This window comes from Rhineura floridana, chromosome 2, assembly GCF_030035675.1.
Source record: "Rhineura floridana isolate rRhiFlo1 chromosome 2, rRhiFlo1.hap2, whole genome shotgun sequence".
Taxonomy (NCBI): Eukaryota; Metazoa; Chordata; class Lepidosauria; order Squamata; family Rhineuridae; genus Rhineura; species Rhineura floridana.
The window spans coordinates 12,906,768-12,923,904 of NC_084481.1; the positions used below are offsets into that span (position 1 = coordinate 12,906,768).

The 17,137-nt window shown below is 41.3% G+C and overlaps 1 protein-coding gene across 4 annotated transcripts in view; it reads left to right on the plus strand.

Annotated features, from left to right (window-relative positions):
* Positions 1-17,137, plus strand: part of PTH2R (parathyroid hormone 2 receptor) — a 76,878-nt gene that overhangs the window by 46,995 nt on the left and 12,746 nt on the right. For all 4 annotated transcript variants that reach the window (XM_061607834.1, XM_061607836.1, XM_061607835.1 and 1 more), the window contains one exon: positions 16,575-16,641. In XM_061607834.1, the coding sequence (XP_061463818.1) occupies positions 16,575-16,641 (67 nt within the window). The remainder of the gene's footprint in view (positions 1-16,574; positions 16,642-17,137) is intronic.

The following is a 17,137-nucleotide window of genomic DNA, read 5'->3' on the forward strand; positions in this document are numbered from 1 at the left end:
CTAAGGATCAGACATGCAATGTATGTTCAGCCTGAAATCCTGCTAATTTTAAAAAAATAATTGGCAATCGTTAGACCAGATTCCCTTGAGAAAGAAAAAGTAATTTAAACATTTTATTTCTCTTTTCTAAAACAAACAAAAAAAGATATTTGAGATTGTGAAGATGATTAATTCTTCATGTATGAGTCTCTTTGCTTAGACAGGCTTCCCAGGGAGTTGCAGTCTGCATATAGCCAATCTTATCTGTCAGCTGCAAACGTTTCAGAAGCAAACCTGAGGACAGATAGGTCTGCTGTTCTCCTTGCCTCTGGCCTCCTACTGGGGAGAAGAAGGCCTCATCCTGCCAGGTCAACATCAGGACTAGAGCCTAGCCGCCACCGCTGCCGCCTGTCCCTCGCCCTGAAGAGAAGACAGCAAGCAGAAAAGAGTTGCTAGGAGGCTTCTGCATACTTTCTACATCTCTATAAAGTTGCCTATTTTATGGGGGGGAGGATGACTTTTGATCCTGCAGCCACTGTAGTACTAGCAAAAAATCAGCAGCTGAAACTTTTCTTGGCATGCCCCTGTTGTGATGGGAAAACTTCACCTGTCAAAACTTTGTTGGTCGTGCTCCTATTAAAATCACAGCCAAAAAGCAGGGAGGTAGCAACCCAACAAGACAAAATGGCTTGGTTTTTAAGAATTCCAGCTCTTGTCCCCCTAGAAATGATCTGGAGTAAGATCAGCAGGATCAGAGTTCAAATCACTCCCCACTAGGAGGGCAGAGTAAGTTGGGATCAGGATTGTGCTTGTCTACCATTGTGAACTTGTCGTTTGGCTTCTACTTGTTTATTCTTAATGAGGCTTGAAATGTACAGAGAGGCAGCCATAAAATTGTGAGAACCCTGGAAATTTTTTCTCACTTCTTGCCCACAACATCCGATTAGCTTTGGTACAGCAGGAACATCTGAACAGGGGTTACCACCTTGCAACCCGGACACCATTCATACACTTTTAAATCCCCTCGTACAGGGAAAGACAAGACAGTTTTTCCTGTCTATCGTCTTGTCCACTGCAGCAGCTTTTTGCACATGCCTTTTGCACATGCCTTTCAGGTTCCAGATTATTAGAAGATTGTGTTTTGTATCCCAAGGATGAGGAACCTGTGGCCCTCCTGATGTTGTTGAACTGCTACTTTCACCGGCCTCAGCCAGCAAGGCCAGTGCTCAGGGATGCTGGGAGTTACAGTCCAACAGGATCTGTAGGACACATGTTTCCATTTCTGCCGTCAGGTCTATGCTTATGATGGCGAGTGCAACAACAAAAAAAGCTACCCTGGGGAACGAACTTCTATGGAAATCAATTTCTGCTGACCTAGCCAATGGAAAGCACTAAATCCCACCCCATGTGAGAAGGGGAAGACATGTGGTATGCTTTGTGTCTCCTGTTGCTGTGTGCAGCAGTGACACACCCCAGCATCCGCACATTCAGCCAGCATGTGAAGCATTGTTGTATGTGCATAGAGCCCCTTCACACACTGTGGACAATGGGTGCTGCCCCCCCAACATGTCTGCAATAGCAACGGAGCTAGCTCACAATGCCCCACAACCCACGCCATGTGTTCTTTCAATCCATGGGCAAGAGGCCATCTGAACTCTCACCGAGGAGGGAGGGAATAGGTCGGTGGAGCCATGGCTTCCTTGTCTCTTGCCACATTAGGGTTTTTAAAGGTATGGGAATGTTGTCCAGGTAACAAAGTGGCAACCCTACTTCTGAGGTAATAATAATGTTCCTTAGTAAAGCTGTATTTCTTTAGCCTACAGTGTATCCTGATAAGGTAGGCAAATATCATTATATGTGCTGGGGTGAGGCTGAATCACCCAAGCTACTGAACTGAGTTTATATCTGAGTTGAGAGATGAACCAGACATGCCTTCCAGACAGCTCAGTCAACTACTACGCTTCATTAGCGTTCCACTCCATGTTGAACGGTTAATCTCACATTTTCTTATTTCCAATCAGTTCTGTGGTGTGGCTGCTGGGTATGTGCTCCAAGAATCTCATACATGGCAAGAGGGCAATGCATTCCTTTATATTAAAACAAAGACATTGACATGTGAGTAGAAGAGAAATAAGATTAGTTTCCTCACTCCAATTTGTATTTCCTAATTCTGAAGGTAATTTGCCCTGTAGAACATGTGGAGTGTGGAGAGTTAAACTGTTTTTTAAGGGATACAAATGTAGACCCAGCAGACAGAACTTGCTGAGTGGTTTGCATGAAGAAGTAGACTAGACAGTTGAAGAAAAGGGGGAAAGGCACACAATTTCATCTGTGGACTACAGTAAAGTGTAGGCCCATCTTTTTCCCACAGAAATATTACATTTCACTCACAGATACTGCAAATTGGGGGTGGACAAGTGGAGTAGTCTCAAACAAAGACTTGCAGAGTTTGCAAATTTTACCATATGACACTTCTTTCCACGTGGTCTCTTGAGGCCTCTGGGCATGCTCCACAACTGCTCAGAGATCATCTGAACAGAGAGAATGGTGACAGTTACCACAAGCCTAGGGGTTACTTATGACTTGGAAAATTAGTGAACAACTAGATGGGGACAGAAGCACACGTGCGCAAATCAGGATAGAAGCTTAAAGTGGCTGCTCCAAACCCCACTTTTACAATGAAAACAGTACTTTCCCAGTAAAATCCACAAATTGACAAGCCCTTATCTCATTAGCTATCAGAGCACCTTGGGACCCCTGCAAAACCAATTTTTTTAATTTGACTTGTCTACTAAATTCTTATTTAAAAATCATCCCTAGCACAATCTAAGATGGCAGCCAGAAGTGCGAAAACAGGGTAAGGAGAAATGGTGGAGATCATAGCTGCTGTTAATGCCCAGGGACAACAATTACAGCAGCTTTCCCTGTGGAAAAAACAGCAAATGAAGCACTGGACCTGAGTGTTAAGAATTCAGATAAACTGAAATTTGAAGGCGAAGACATAATGGTCTTGCACGACTTAAGTTGAGAAAACGTAAAGATCTAAAACCAGCAACTGAAAATCTACAAGCTGCCTGTGTGCGTTACCAGTGGGGATTCCCATTCCGTATCTGTGTGGAAGTTGATGGCGTGCTGGATACTGCTGCTAACAAGAAAGAGGCCAGCCATATTTTATGTCTGCTAAATCTGGAAATTCTTTGGGATGACAAAGAGCTGGACAAAGAAGAAGAGGAATTGGATTGGCAAACTGCTGGAGAATGGAGCACAGTTCTTTCCAAGAAAAGATGGCCTAAGTTTACTAAACAGCCTGAACTTCAAAAAGTGCAAAGTCCAATTCCTTTTCATATCAAGGAAAGTGAAACTAAGGGTCAAGTATTTTTCTTGTTTGCTTATATACAGCCTAAGAACAATTATGCCTGTTATATCATACTAATAGTTAACAATTGGTTCATTTGGATAATGTATTTGGGGCTTACATGGACTGTTTGTTATGCTCTAAAGCATTAAAAGGTAAAGGTGTCCCCGCACTTATAGTGCGAGTCGTTTCCGGCTCTTAGGGTGATGTCTTGCGACGTTTACTAGGTAGACCGTATATATGGAGTGGGATTGCCAGTTCCTTCCCCGGCCTTTCTTTACCCCCCAGCATATGCCAGGTACTCATTTTACTGACCACGGATGGATGGAAGGCTGAGTGGACCTTGACCCCTTTTACCGGAGATCCGACTTCCTCCTTCCGTTGGAATCGAACTCCGGCCATGAGCAGAGCTTCGGCTGCATTACCGCCGCTTACCACTCTGCGCCACGGAGGATCTAAAGCATTATTTAACCAATATGCTCTAAAGCATTATTTAACCAAAATGGAATATTGCTATAGCTTCATGTTGAGCATAACGGATATTTCTTACTGGTTATCTTGTTTTAACATTTTTAATGTTTTCATAAACTCATTATCTGCATGGCTATAGATGTGGCGGGGTTGGAATTTGGAAACCTGCTTACCACCCCACAAAAGAGTACCTACTCAAGATAATACATCTAACTGAATGTATTACAGAATCCCCTGGGAGACTTGGGGTTCTGCTTAAGGCTTGTTTTGTTTATTGTGTTTCTCACTGATTTTGTTTTTTCTTTTTGGCAAGTGCACTCATATATGGAAGTGTTGAAGATATGGAGGGTTTTCTTCATTTGACACAGTCCAAGAGTTGGGTAAAATAGATGTTCTATATGGTGAAAACCTACCTATTTTTACCTGTGAGTCACACTTTACACCCAATACTACTCATGGAAGACACTGTTAGGCTTTATACTCTAAAGGTTAATGGATTAGGATCACCAATCAAACATAGGAGAGTGTCTGATTTTATTAGAAAAGACCATCCTCATGTTATATTTCTACAAGAAACACACAAAGGAAGAGAAATTGCTAAAATCTTACCATACACTAATGCCCAGTACCCATCTCCAGGTTCCACAAAAAGCAAAGGCGTGGCTACACTTCTAGCGTGTTCCTTTCCCTTTATGCGGAGGCAGCACAGTAACTGTTTTCCATTCAGCACATATAGGGACGCCAATGTGAATTTTGTGCTGAATGGAAAACAGTTACTGTGCTGCCTCCGCAGGGTTTAGAATTATATTCACTAATAGGCAAAAAACCTTGCGGTTTAAGAATGTACCTATAGCCCACAGCTATTTCTATCAAACTTTAAAAAGCAGGGAAATTGGGTAGCTATAGTGAAAGCAACCAGGGCAGCATAAGACCTGACCTCCTCTCTGAGATATTGTACTGCCCTGCAAATTGGTCAAAATGGAAACACCATTTGGGTTGGTCTTTCACAGTCCAGTCCACTTCCTGTGTAGCTTGGAAGAATTTGGTAACATGTGCCTCTGAGCATATGGTGAGTGGTGGCAACACCTGCCATCTCTAAAGATAGAGAATTATATTTTTCTATGTTTGCTGGTGTTCTTCTTACTTTGCTTCTTTCCTGTGTTACTAATGTTTCTACAGAGAATGTGAACTACAAAAATTTATTTCCCTCACTATTCATCCCAGAAATCTGTGTCAAATTTATTTTTATTAATTTCAAAGCCTTTTTATTGGTCAGTGTCATATGATGGTGAAGACAGCCTTTTGTGTTTCAAATTGGAGGTTATGTCCTATTTCTATTTTGGGTGCATTAACAGTTGGATCTGAAACTGCAGTTTGATGTAAAATCAGACTGATTCCAATATGTTGCTACTTCAGCAATGACTCTAGCTGTTGGAAAGAAGAGGATGCATGTTTTCAGCCTGCTATGTTTAAACCATTTCATTTAAGGCAAGGTGGGCACAGTCAATTAAAAACATAGAGCACGCCTATCATTTTGCTAGAATATATTTCACCTCCCACTGTTTTATCTTGTGCAAATTGAGACACTCCTGAGCTCCACTGCAGACTATTCTGCAGAAGTCAGTGCCCTTATTCCACAATTATGTTTGGAGTTTTTTTAGTGTAAATTTTGCAAAGTGTTGCTGTACTTCACATATTCACAGAAATAGAAACAAAAGAAATTGATTTCCTATAGGAAGCTTCACTAAAATTGCAAAGGAAATCAGACATATTGAAAGTGACCATCTGAACTATATCAACTGTCTTCATAATGTTCCTTCCTCCCTGCTAAAACAAGATCAGCACAGCACATGTCTTGTTTCTGTTATTTGGGCTGATTGCAGGTGTTGCCACCACTCACCATATGCTCAGAGGCACATGTTACCAAATTCTTCCAAGCTACACAGGAAGTGGGTTGGACTGTGAAAGACCAACCCAAATGGTGTTTCCATTTTGACCAATTTGTAGGGCAGTCCAATATCTCAGAGAGGAGGTCAGGTCTCCTGCTCCCCTGGTGCATTCACTATAGTTGCCCAATTTCCCTTCTTTTTAACGTTTGATAGAAATAGCTGTGGGCTATAGGTACATTCTTAAACCGCAAGGTTTTTTGCCTATTAGTGAATTTCCCTGCTTTTTAATCTGGGAGGTAAGAAATGGGATCCTGTCCTGTGCAAGTTTGCTGAGAATGGATTGATCATGTGCATGTTTATTGAGTTCAATGGGATTTGCTCCCCTGCAATCATGTTTAGGATAGGTGAAACTGACCACCCCTTACCTTTTCGTATCATTTTCCGGAAAATTTTCGTTTAAATCCTGAGCATATTCCATCTCTAAATGATACTTACCTTATACATAAGAAGACAATATGGTCTGAATCATTAGGTCAGAGGATAGCACGTATTTTCAATACCCTGAAGGCCTGTGGTATCCGTGAGAAACTAATGAATGATAACAACATATACTCTCTTCTTACAGAATATGACCAACTAATTGCATTTTTAACTCCAATTTTGCTAGCTAAAACCTCTAGTAAAAATTTAAAGCCAAGAGTAAAATCCAGATGGTTCGATAGTGATTGTTTAATTCTTAAAAGGCAACTGAGGAGTGCCTATTTACAATATCGACAACATAATTCTAATTTCCTTCCCTCGGAATACTACACTATAAAAAGAAAATATAAATCAGTTCTGGCTATTAAGAAGAACAGGGCTATACAGGACGATTGGAAATCCCTAATCAATGCCACTAGGACTAAATGTTCCAAAAGATTTTGGTCAATTATTTCCAACTCCTTGAGAACTACCCCCTATATACCATGTAACATTCCTCCACAAAAATGGGAACAGTATTTCTCAGAGCTTTATGAGGATGATCAATACAACCCTCTAAACCTTAGCCCATCCCCAGACTTTTCTAATCTTCCACAGTGGCCTTTGGTCACCCAGCAAGAAATAAAGGATTTGATACTAGGGTTAAAATCTGCAAAGGCCTCGAGCCCAGATAACATACCTTCGGAATTACTGAAAAATTTCCCCGATTGGTGGGCTCCACTACTAGCCAATATATTTTCTAAAATTAACTATACTGGCTCCTTTCCACAGGTGTGGAGAGAAGCAATAGTTGTTCCTATTTATAAAAACGGAGATAGGGAGGACCCGTCAAATTACAGGCCAGTTAGTTTATTATCTGTAATTGGCAAACTCTATACGTCCTATCTAAAAAGTAAATTATACACATGGATGGAGGAAGAAAATATTTTGGGAAAGGAACAGGCCGGGTTCAGAAAAGGATGTTCTGTCCTTGACCACTGTCTCCTGCTAAATTTTTTGGCAGAAAAGTACATGAATTATAAAGGAAATGGCCTTTATGTTGCATTTGTCGATCTTAAATCTGCATTTGATTCCATTTCAAGGGAACATCTTTGGAGTAAGTTAGCAAATTCCTCTATAGATAAAAGGTTACTTTTTCTGATCCATAAGTTACACCAACGCACCTCATTGCGGGTCCGTTGCGGATGCGAAGGAGGTTTGACGAATCCTATCCCTACAAGATAGGGGTGCGACAGGGATGCATTTTAGCTCCCCTTTTATTTAATTTATATCTTAATGACCTAAATTCAAGTTGTATATCTAGGGACTACCATTCTCCTAAAATAGGTCCACAGTCTTGCCCCCTGCTTCTGTATGCGGATGACGCTGCCCTTCTTTCGCTTTCCAAAGTAGGGCTTAAGCGATTATTACGAGCTTTTATGTTTTATTGCACTCAGAATCACTTAACAATAAACTACGCCAAAACAAAAATTATGGTGTTTTCAAGACGTAAAACATCAGGCACGTGGACAGTCAATGCCCAACAAATTGATCTGGTTTCACAGTATAAATACTTAGGTATCACCTTCCATTCATCGTTGAACTGGGCCATTCATATACGGGCTGCCGTTCAGAAGGCACATAACTCTGCAAGACATATTCTTCACTACTTTTTCCATAAAGGTGGGAGATATGTGCCTGCAGCTATTCAGATTTTTCAATTAAAAATTATGCCACAGTTACTCTTTGGTGTGGCATTATGGATCCACACATTTAATTCCTCTGTTGAATCTGTTCTTTCCACCTTTTTACGCCGAATATTGGGTGTACCAAGATGTGCCCCATCAGCGGCTCTTAGATTAGAGTGTGGTCTTCCTTCTGTTGAATGCCAAGCATGGCTGAAAGCTACTAATTATTGGGCTAGGTTGGCATATGAACATCCTCCGGGCTATTTAACATACCTTTGGAATGATATTTCTACATTCAGTTGGAATGAAAAATTTAGGAGTAAATTCTCCTCGATAGGCTTTTCATTTGAGTATCCGTACAAACCTCTGTTTCGGCTAAATCTGATATCTGGACTCGATTAAAGGATATAGATTTTCAAATCAACACTATTAGAGCCACAAAAATATACTCTCCTATTTATTTCAAACTAAACTTTATGCCCTCTAACCATGCTGCCTATCTGGATATACTTACGATCCCAAAACTTTGTCTAGCTTTTACTAAGGCTAGATTTAACTCCCTTCATTCTGTGTTGTTGACTGGAAGGTACCAAGGAATTCCCTACGAACAACGTGTATGTCCGTGTGGGGAAGGCAACATTGAAATATTCATGTTATGTTCAATTGCCCCATATATAAATCTATACGCTGTAAATTTCTATCTGGCATAATGGAAAGTATCACACAGTTAGCTCCTGATTCCATGATGCGTTATCTAATAACAGGATCCAATAAAACAATCACAATGAGGGTTGCGAATTTTATATATGCTGCGCAATTGTTACGATTTGGAATTTCACATAGTTAAATTGTGCATTTTATGAATGTAATAACTGAATTAGAATCAATAGATGTGGTCTCTGTGAATTCATATCTCATCATTTAAAATTTTCATTTTATTTTTGGTTTTGTGATTTTATATTTTATTACCCACTTTTATCTTATTTGTATTATATTATATGCCTGTATCAGGACGGGTCTTTGACCGTAAATAAAGGTTTGAGTTTGAGTTACTCAGAAGCTCTGCTCCACTTACCTGTAAGCCCCACTGAGCTCAATGGGATTTACTTCTGAGTAGATAATTTTCCTCCTTCCTTCCCTGAAGCTCATTGCTAGCACACACATGCTCTGCTCCACTTACCTGGGAGTAAGCCCTACTGAACTCAGTGAGATTTACTTCTGAGTAGACATTTTACCTCCTTCCTTCCCTCAAGCTCACTGCTAGCACACAAAAGCACCGCTCCACTTACCGGAGAGCAAGCCCCACTGAACTCAGTGAGATTTACTTCTGAGTAGACATTTTACTGCCTTCCTTCCCTTCAAGCTCATTGCTAGCACACAGAACCTCCACTTACCTGGGAGTAAGCCCCACTGAACACAATGGGATTTATTTCTGAGTAGACAATTTTCCTCCTTCCCTGAAGCTCATTGCTAGCACACACATGCTCCGCTCCACTTACCTGGGAGTAAGCCCCACTGAAGTCAGTGAGATTTACTTCTGAGTAGTCATTTTACCACCTGCCTTCCCTCAAGCTCACTGCTAGCACACAGAAGCACTACTCCACTTACCTGGGAGTAAGCCCCACTGCACTCAATGGGACTTACTTCCGAGTAGACTTTTAAAAAAATGCAAAGTCCTTCAAAGCTCCCTCCCCCATTTTTTGACTCTTTCCCACTCACCTCCATTCTGCTGCTGCTTTCTCCCTCCATCGGCCATTTTCTCTCTCTCACTTGCTTCCTCACACAGAGCAAGCTCAGCAGAAGGCCAGTGTGAGTCACATGTCTGTTGCCCACCAATCACAGGAGCAGACTTCCCCTGCTTCCTCCAAGTTAACTTGAAGGGGAGGGGGAGGGAGAGTGAAACGAAAGAACTCTTCTGCGCATGCGGTACGTTATGATCCTCTTGTAATGCATTTTTTAATAAATTAAAAATAAACCATGCCGTTTTTTAAATTTAAACCTACTACAGATGAAGTACTGTGTATGGGGCAAGCTCAGGGATTTGATTAGGGATACCTTACAGTCATCTCTGATTTTTAATGAATTTCAGCAGATTATGTCAATTTCTCAAGAAAAAAGTCCAAATGGCTTCTAGTTTTTTCTCTCCCGTTTTTCACTTTAACCTGTGGATTCTCCGTGGGGAGGTTGTGTATCACCAAGAAAACTTCCAGAGTTGTAGAGCAAGCGATTCTGAATCCAACAGTATAAGACTTGTAAGTTTTTGTTTTGAATTGGGACTATACAAAGCACCAGAAAGGGGTGAGGGGGGTATTTTCATTTAACATGGTAGAACGCGAAAAATCCCTACTGACTATAGTATACAGCCACTCTTGTGGCTGTATAATTACCTGCTATCAACCTTCTCCATCATCATCACCATCCTCAGTTCACCATCCCCAGAGACTGTACACTTTCTTTGAAGTTTCTGTGTACCTTTGTGTTTTCTGGTTTAATAAAATAGTTCTGATTAAAAGAGAGATTGAGTTGACTGTCTGGCAAAGTGGGTTTCAGAACCATGGGCTCAGAACAGTTACACTTTCTTACTGTCACACTTAAAAAGCTCCAGGATTTTGCTGAAGGAGAATTGTTAACAGGTGGAGATTTTAATTGGGTGGCAGATGGTAAGCAGGACAAACCTCCATCTACAGTAGGGCCCTGCTTTACAGCGCTTCGCTTTACAGCGTTCCACTAATACAGCGGTTGTGAATTGTAGAAAGGCCCCGCTTTACAGCATTTTTTTGCCGACGGGTGCCATTTTGGTCAATGTAAGTCAATGGGATCCGCTTTACAGCGGTTTTCGCTTTACAGCGGGGGTCCAGAACGTAACCCACTGTATGAGCGGGGCCCTACTGTATTTCAAATGCTTCCGGACATTATGAAACTATGTCTAATTTTCTAGAAGTCTTGGACAAATATCACTTAATAGATGTCTGGAGGATGCTACTTAGATAGGACTGTACTTTTTATTCCGACAGACATAAGGGGCATTATAGGATAGATTACTTATTAACCACTGACACATTGTGTACCAAAATACAACAAGCAAGAGTCACGTGGGCAGATTTAACTTTATGGCATAATCATATCTCACTGACATGGCGCTTTGATAATATTCTACACACTAACCAAGTAACAATAGATGCTCTCAGTAATCCAGTTACTGAGTACTTTACACACAATATGGATGTTGGGGTCAGTGAAAATATTGTATGGAATGCCATGAAAGTAGTGGTTAGGAGCTGCACTCAAGCAGGTTTTATCAAGCAGGTTTTATCAAGGAGCAGCAAATATCAGATCCAAACATGCATCTATTCAACTTGATTTGACACAGTAAACATCATCGCAAACTCAATGCTGTAAAAGCATTTGATTCACTTCACTTGGCCAGTTTTGTTCTAGTTTCTGCCAGTATAAGAGTAAATGTATTTGAATCGGGTTACATAAAAATTGAAAAAGGAACCAGACAGGGATGTCCTTGCCCTGCTTCTATTTGCTTTCAGCATGGAACTATTGGCTCAAGCAGTGAAAGAAGACCCCAGAATACGGTTTAGCCCAGGAATGGGGAACCTGTGGCCCTGCAGATGCTGCTGGACTACAGTTCCCATCGTACCTGGCCATGCTGCTAGGCTTCTGGGAGTTGTAGTTCAGCAACATCTGCAGGGCCACAGATTTCCTACTCCTGGTTTAGTCCAGGGAATTACTCTGCATGAAGATAACTAGTGTGGTTCAGTAGGCAAGTCCTAGGTTCAGTCCCCAGTTTTCCTATAGGCTTATATTCTGTGACTTTGGGCAAACTTCTCGGCCTCACACCCACTCAATAAAATACGAGCAGTAGTGAATTTTGACTGCAACCCTATTTGCAGTATATGTGTAGAGTGCACAGTCTTATTGCCTTAGACCTTAGCTCACGGTTCTATGTGTGCAGTAATTTTATATTTATTGCAGGTAGAGTTGCAAGCACATTTCCTGTAGTGTGTTTTAATACATGCATAATACAGATATAATATTAGTAAGTGAAAATATTCCATTATTGCATCTCCGTACCTGGAAAGATTCAGCTGCCAAATGTCTACTTGTCAGTTATCTGTCAGAGGCAGTGGAAAATGGTGGCAACTCTGATTTCAGGGCAAATGAACATGACCTCGGAGGGGCCACTTTGGGGTTGAGGTGCTGGAAGCGAACCAGCCTTCACACAATTGTACAATACACTTGGCTTCCACTTACCTCACCTTGGTATCAAGTGCATGCTTGTGAGACTAAGCAGCATCTTAATGATAGAGAAGTTTAAGCCCCTTTTCTTTAATTCTCTCTTTCCCCCACTCTGAGTTTAGCCTAAATTTAAGCTGAAACTTAATCCAGACAAGACAGAGGGCTGACTCAAGAGGCTGTTTGACCAAGTGACAGGATGTCAACCAGGTCTGGATGGGGTTGCCCTCTTAAAAGATCAAGTATGCAGCTTAGGTGTCTTTTGTGCTTCTGAACCCAGCTCAGCTCCTGTACTCTGCATTGGCCAGGAGTGCTCTTGCCTACCACCAGCTGGCGCACCAACTGCACTATTCCTGGCTCAGCTGGGTTTGGTCATGGTCTCACATGCATTCATTACATCCAAATTGGATCACTGTAATGTACTCTAAGCAAGGCTATCTTTAAAGGCTGCTCAGAAACTTCAGCTAGTGCAGAATAGTGTTGCAAGAGATCTGACTGGTCCAGGTTTTGGAAGGCTGTTATTTCCTTAGTTTGCCAGCTGCGTTGGTTGCCAGTCCATTCTTGGGTGCCATTCAGTGTGCTGGTTATCACCTTTATCACACTCTGAATTGCCTAGGACCACCATATAACTACTAGTTTCTGCAGACCAATCTGCTGACAAAGGCATAAGAGCAGGCTCAGCAGCATGGGATCCTGCTGGGAGGAAGGGCGGGATATGAATCAACTAATAAATAAATAATAAAAATAAATAATAATAATAAATTCTGGTCATTCGGCAACCCTACTATTTTTCATCCCTGGTCATTTGGCAACCCTACTACCATGGCTGGTAGTGTTGATAAACCCATCCTCTATGAATTTATCTAATTTTTTAAAAAAGCGGAGATGGGTTTACCTGGCAGTGATACAGTGCTCCAGTCACTTGGGGCAAACTACCATTTAAATTTCCCACAATGCCTTGGAGTAAACTATGCCCAGAATATAGTGGGGAAATATAATATGGTTATACCCAGCTGCCCAATGTTGCTCAGAGCACCAGCCAGAATTTACTAGGCCAGATTTAAAAAGAAAAAAGGGGGCAGGGCAGGTTTCAGTGATGGACTCTGCTGGGGCTTTGAGGCCCTGATAGCTGCCCAAGGATGTCAGGCAGTGATGCTGGTCCAGTATGTGCCCAAGTAGAATGGACAGCTAGAAAATAGAAAGCCCTTGATTGTCCTGCTCAAGATAGTAATACCCTGCCCCTCCCCACTTCATAGTATCTTGTAGAGCATGTCTCCCTCAGTGAATCATGGGAAAGAAAAAAAGAATACAAAAGTACTATTCTGACAGTAATAATAGTTCTCACAGTTAAAGTGACCCAAATGTGCATGAGGAGAAACCTTTAACAAACAGTTATTAATTAGGCAACTCACCTCTACATTCAGGTTGTATCAGCCCTAGTGAATAACGCCAAGCAATTACTAACTAGTGGATGTGACATGTCCCTACTTTCTGCTTCATTATGTGAAGGAATTTCCTCGCTGAGCCTCTCTTTCATCTGTGTGTTAATTACTGAGGTTTAAACTAAATGTTGCTTGCTTTAAAAATGTTTCAGGGCTTTAGATTAAATGTTCAACTGATACAAGCTAACTGTCACGAGTCACTGTCGGTGCAGGGTGCTGTGGGCCTGGTATATGGTCACCCACAGTATAACCAAGAAACATTATAATAGATAGAAGTTGCTCTCACAGAGCATAGCTAGAATACATAAAAGATAATATTTTACTTGTATACTAATGTGGCTGAATTGATGGAAAATTTGCTTCCAAGCACTGGCTCTGACCTTTAAAGCTTTAACTGGCTTGGATCTTCCATATCAGAAAGCTGTTTCTCTATTTATTTGGGGTTAGTTTTTAGAGAGGTTGATTGGGGCCTTCTTTGTAATACCTACCCTTTGGACAACCCTCCTGCAGGAGATTAGATTTGAGCCTTCCTTGTGCAATTTTGACCACAGGTCAAATTTGCCAGAAGTTTGCAGGATTGCTGGCATCAGTTTTTCCTGCTGTATTTGATTTTAGAACACAGGTTCTAGTATAAGTACAGTACTTTTATTGGATTTTCCTTGTGTTGGTTTTTAGAGTTGTGTATGTTGCTTTCAGCATTTAACTGCTCAAAATGAAAACAAGACATTCTGTAACTAAATAAATAAAAGCAGCAAAGCAACTCTTACCTGCCCACTAGCTAGTCCAGCCCTGCAGGTAGACAGAATTCTTTTCAACATGCCTCCTGCTCATCTTATGAAAAAAATGTTAAGAGATGGGTATGCACTGTCTGTGCTACTCAGCCCATAAATCAGCTGGGTTGCTTGACTGTTCATGTCAAATAGTAGAAAAACCTTGATGGATTTTTCAGTGGCTCATTGTGAACAGCTGAGTGCTGCAATTCCATCCCCATTCCCTTCTCCAAGCAAGGAGCCTATTGTGCTGCAGCTCTGTACAGCCCTGGAAGGGTCATCTAACATTTACAGTCTGAGATTCAGAGTGCTGACAGAGCTGTCATAATGTCCAGCATGATGTCCAGCACAGCCCAGCCTAGGAGATTCCCGCTGGGAAGGTACTGACTCTCCTAGGCAGTGTGGAGCCAGCTGCCTTTTGCAGGTTGAGACAGTAGGTGTTTGCAGACTTGATTATCTCCATTTGCAAATTCTGGAGGTGGGTGCAGCCCCAACTTTAGGAATGAGCTCAAAGGGGCTTATCCATCTTGAACATGGGCTGTTGTAGTAATTTAATAAGGATGCTCACATTTCTGAGCACCCCCTTCCCTGATTTCAAACACTCCATCCCTAAAAAAAGTCCAATTCTATTTTTTCAATCTTTTGCTACAGGCATTGAATTGGTTGAACCAAAGGCTTTTTTTTTTCAGTTGGAGTATGCGGCTTTTCTGCTCTACTAGTCACTTGAGGAATTCCTGCATTTCAATATGAAATTGACCCAGTAAAATCCATAGACTAGCCCATAACAGCTGTTCCTGTGTATATGACAGTCAAGCTTGCCACAATTGCTAGAAGTCACCATGGGGGTTTTGCAGGAATGCTTTCAAAAGGGAACTTTTATCAGTTTTACATTTGGTCAGAAATTATTTTATGAGTTGGAAATTCATTTCCTGTTTATATGAATTTATCTTTTAAGAGATCTGTACTGCGCTACGTTACGCTGTGCTTGGGATCAGCCTTTGAATGGGAGGAATTGGGAATTGACAGCCATACAGATGTTGTTGAACTCCAGCTGCCAGCTGCCCCAACCAGCATGTCCAATGGTCAGGGATTATGGGAGTTTAGTCTGATAACACCTGGAGGGTCACAGGTTCTCCATTTCTGTCCTAAGGGCAGCTCTTCAGAGTAGTCCCTTAGCCAGAGCTTGAAAAAGTTACTTTTTTGAACTACAACTCCCATCAGCCCCAGCCAGCATGGCGCTGGCTGGGGCTGATGGGAGTTGTAGTTCAAAAAAGTAACTTTTCCAAGCTCTGCCCTTAGCAACAAAATGGAGGTGTTTCTCTTTGTTAGTGGGCTGTTTTGAAGAGGTGATCCCAGGAAAAATGGAGTTGGAAATAAGAGCCCACTTCTGGAAATAATAGAGTCTGCTGCAGGGGGCAAGCCTCAGTTTATCTGGGGTCAGCTTTGTGAAGGAAAGATAAGCAAGGAAAACTTATCCAGCTCAGGTTTTAATCTATGATCTTCTAATGTTTGTATCTGCTTGTTGATGAAGATGGTTGCCCAACTCCTGAACCTTGTTTCCAGGCCAGAACTAACCTGGTGCTTACTTTGATATTTCAGTGCAAGGCAAATATATTTTTTGTTTCCACCCCAGGCTTTTAAACACTCCTGTTAAAGTTTTAAATTATTTTAAGTAGCTGTATTTTCATTTGTTAAGAGTTGTTACCGTGTTTTATTTGCTTTGTTGTACAAAAAAACACCCAACAATCTATTTAATAAGCTGTCCTGGGTTGAATAGTCACTGAAAGGCAAGATATAAAATTTTGAAATAATAGACAAAAATCCAGTGCAACAGTTTGTATGTGGCATTTAGGCTCAGAAGAATGCAATTAAGCCTAGTTCTCATAAAAACAGATGATGCCGGCTATATTGCTTTACAGTTCAAGTGGGACACCATTTATGTGAGCCTACCCCCCCCCCCATAGCATATTCAGGGGAGGAGGAGTTTAAGTCATCTTGCTGTTTCCTAGAACTGGGCTTCATCATCATCATCATCATCTTTGTCTCTTGAATGACATGCCTGGAATTACAGTGAGGATGGCAATTTGTTGCTGCTCCCAAAAATATGCATTCTTCTATTAATGGTGAAGAACCTTGGAGCCTATTTTAAAAAAAGCTTAAAATGTTACTCTGTGCACAATCCCCAATTAACCTGACCTATCACAACCATATAAGGAATATACTGTATGACTATTCCTGCTCTGTTTGCTTATGCAGAAATGTTCTTGCTTTCACAGGTGCTGGGAACTCAGTGCTGGAGACATAAAATGGATTTACCAAGCTCCAATTTTAGTGGCTATTGGGGTAAGATTATTCATACATACTCATTTTAGTAAACACTAAAAAGATCCTCTGTATCTATCCATAGTTGAATGCTGCAATGCAGGGCTGATGTAAACCACCCGGACAAACAAGATGGTGAGCCAAGCAATTACCACCTCCCCATTATTCTTACTGACTAAGATGGATAAATGGAAGGGGGAGGGGGCTTGACATCCCATTATCCCAGGCCCCTGATGAGAGAAGACTTGTTACAATACTTACTTTCTGCTTTTGTGGCTTAGATATTCTTGCTTGAAGGGAATTTGGGAAAGATTTCTTTTAAATCATCACTCTAAAAGTTGCATGAACGGAAGAAAATAACAGGTACAACTTTTTCCTCGGTTGCTGCATCACCATGGCAGGAAAAGCCTCACCAGCTGATTTCTATCTCTTTTGCAATGGGACCCCTGTTATGAAAATAGGCCATGCTAGCTTAAATAATTGTTAGGGTTGTTGCTGCATTAATTTTTTCTATTTA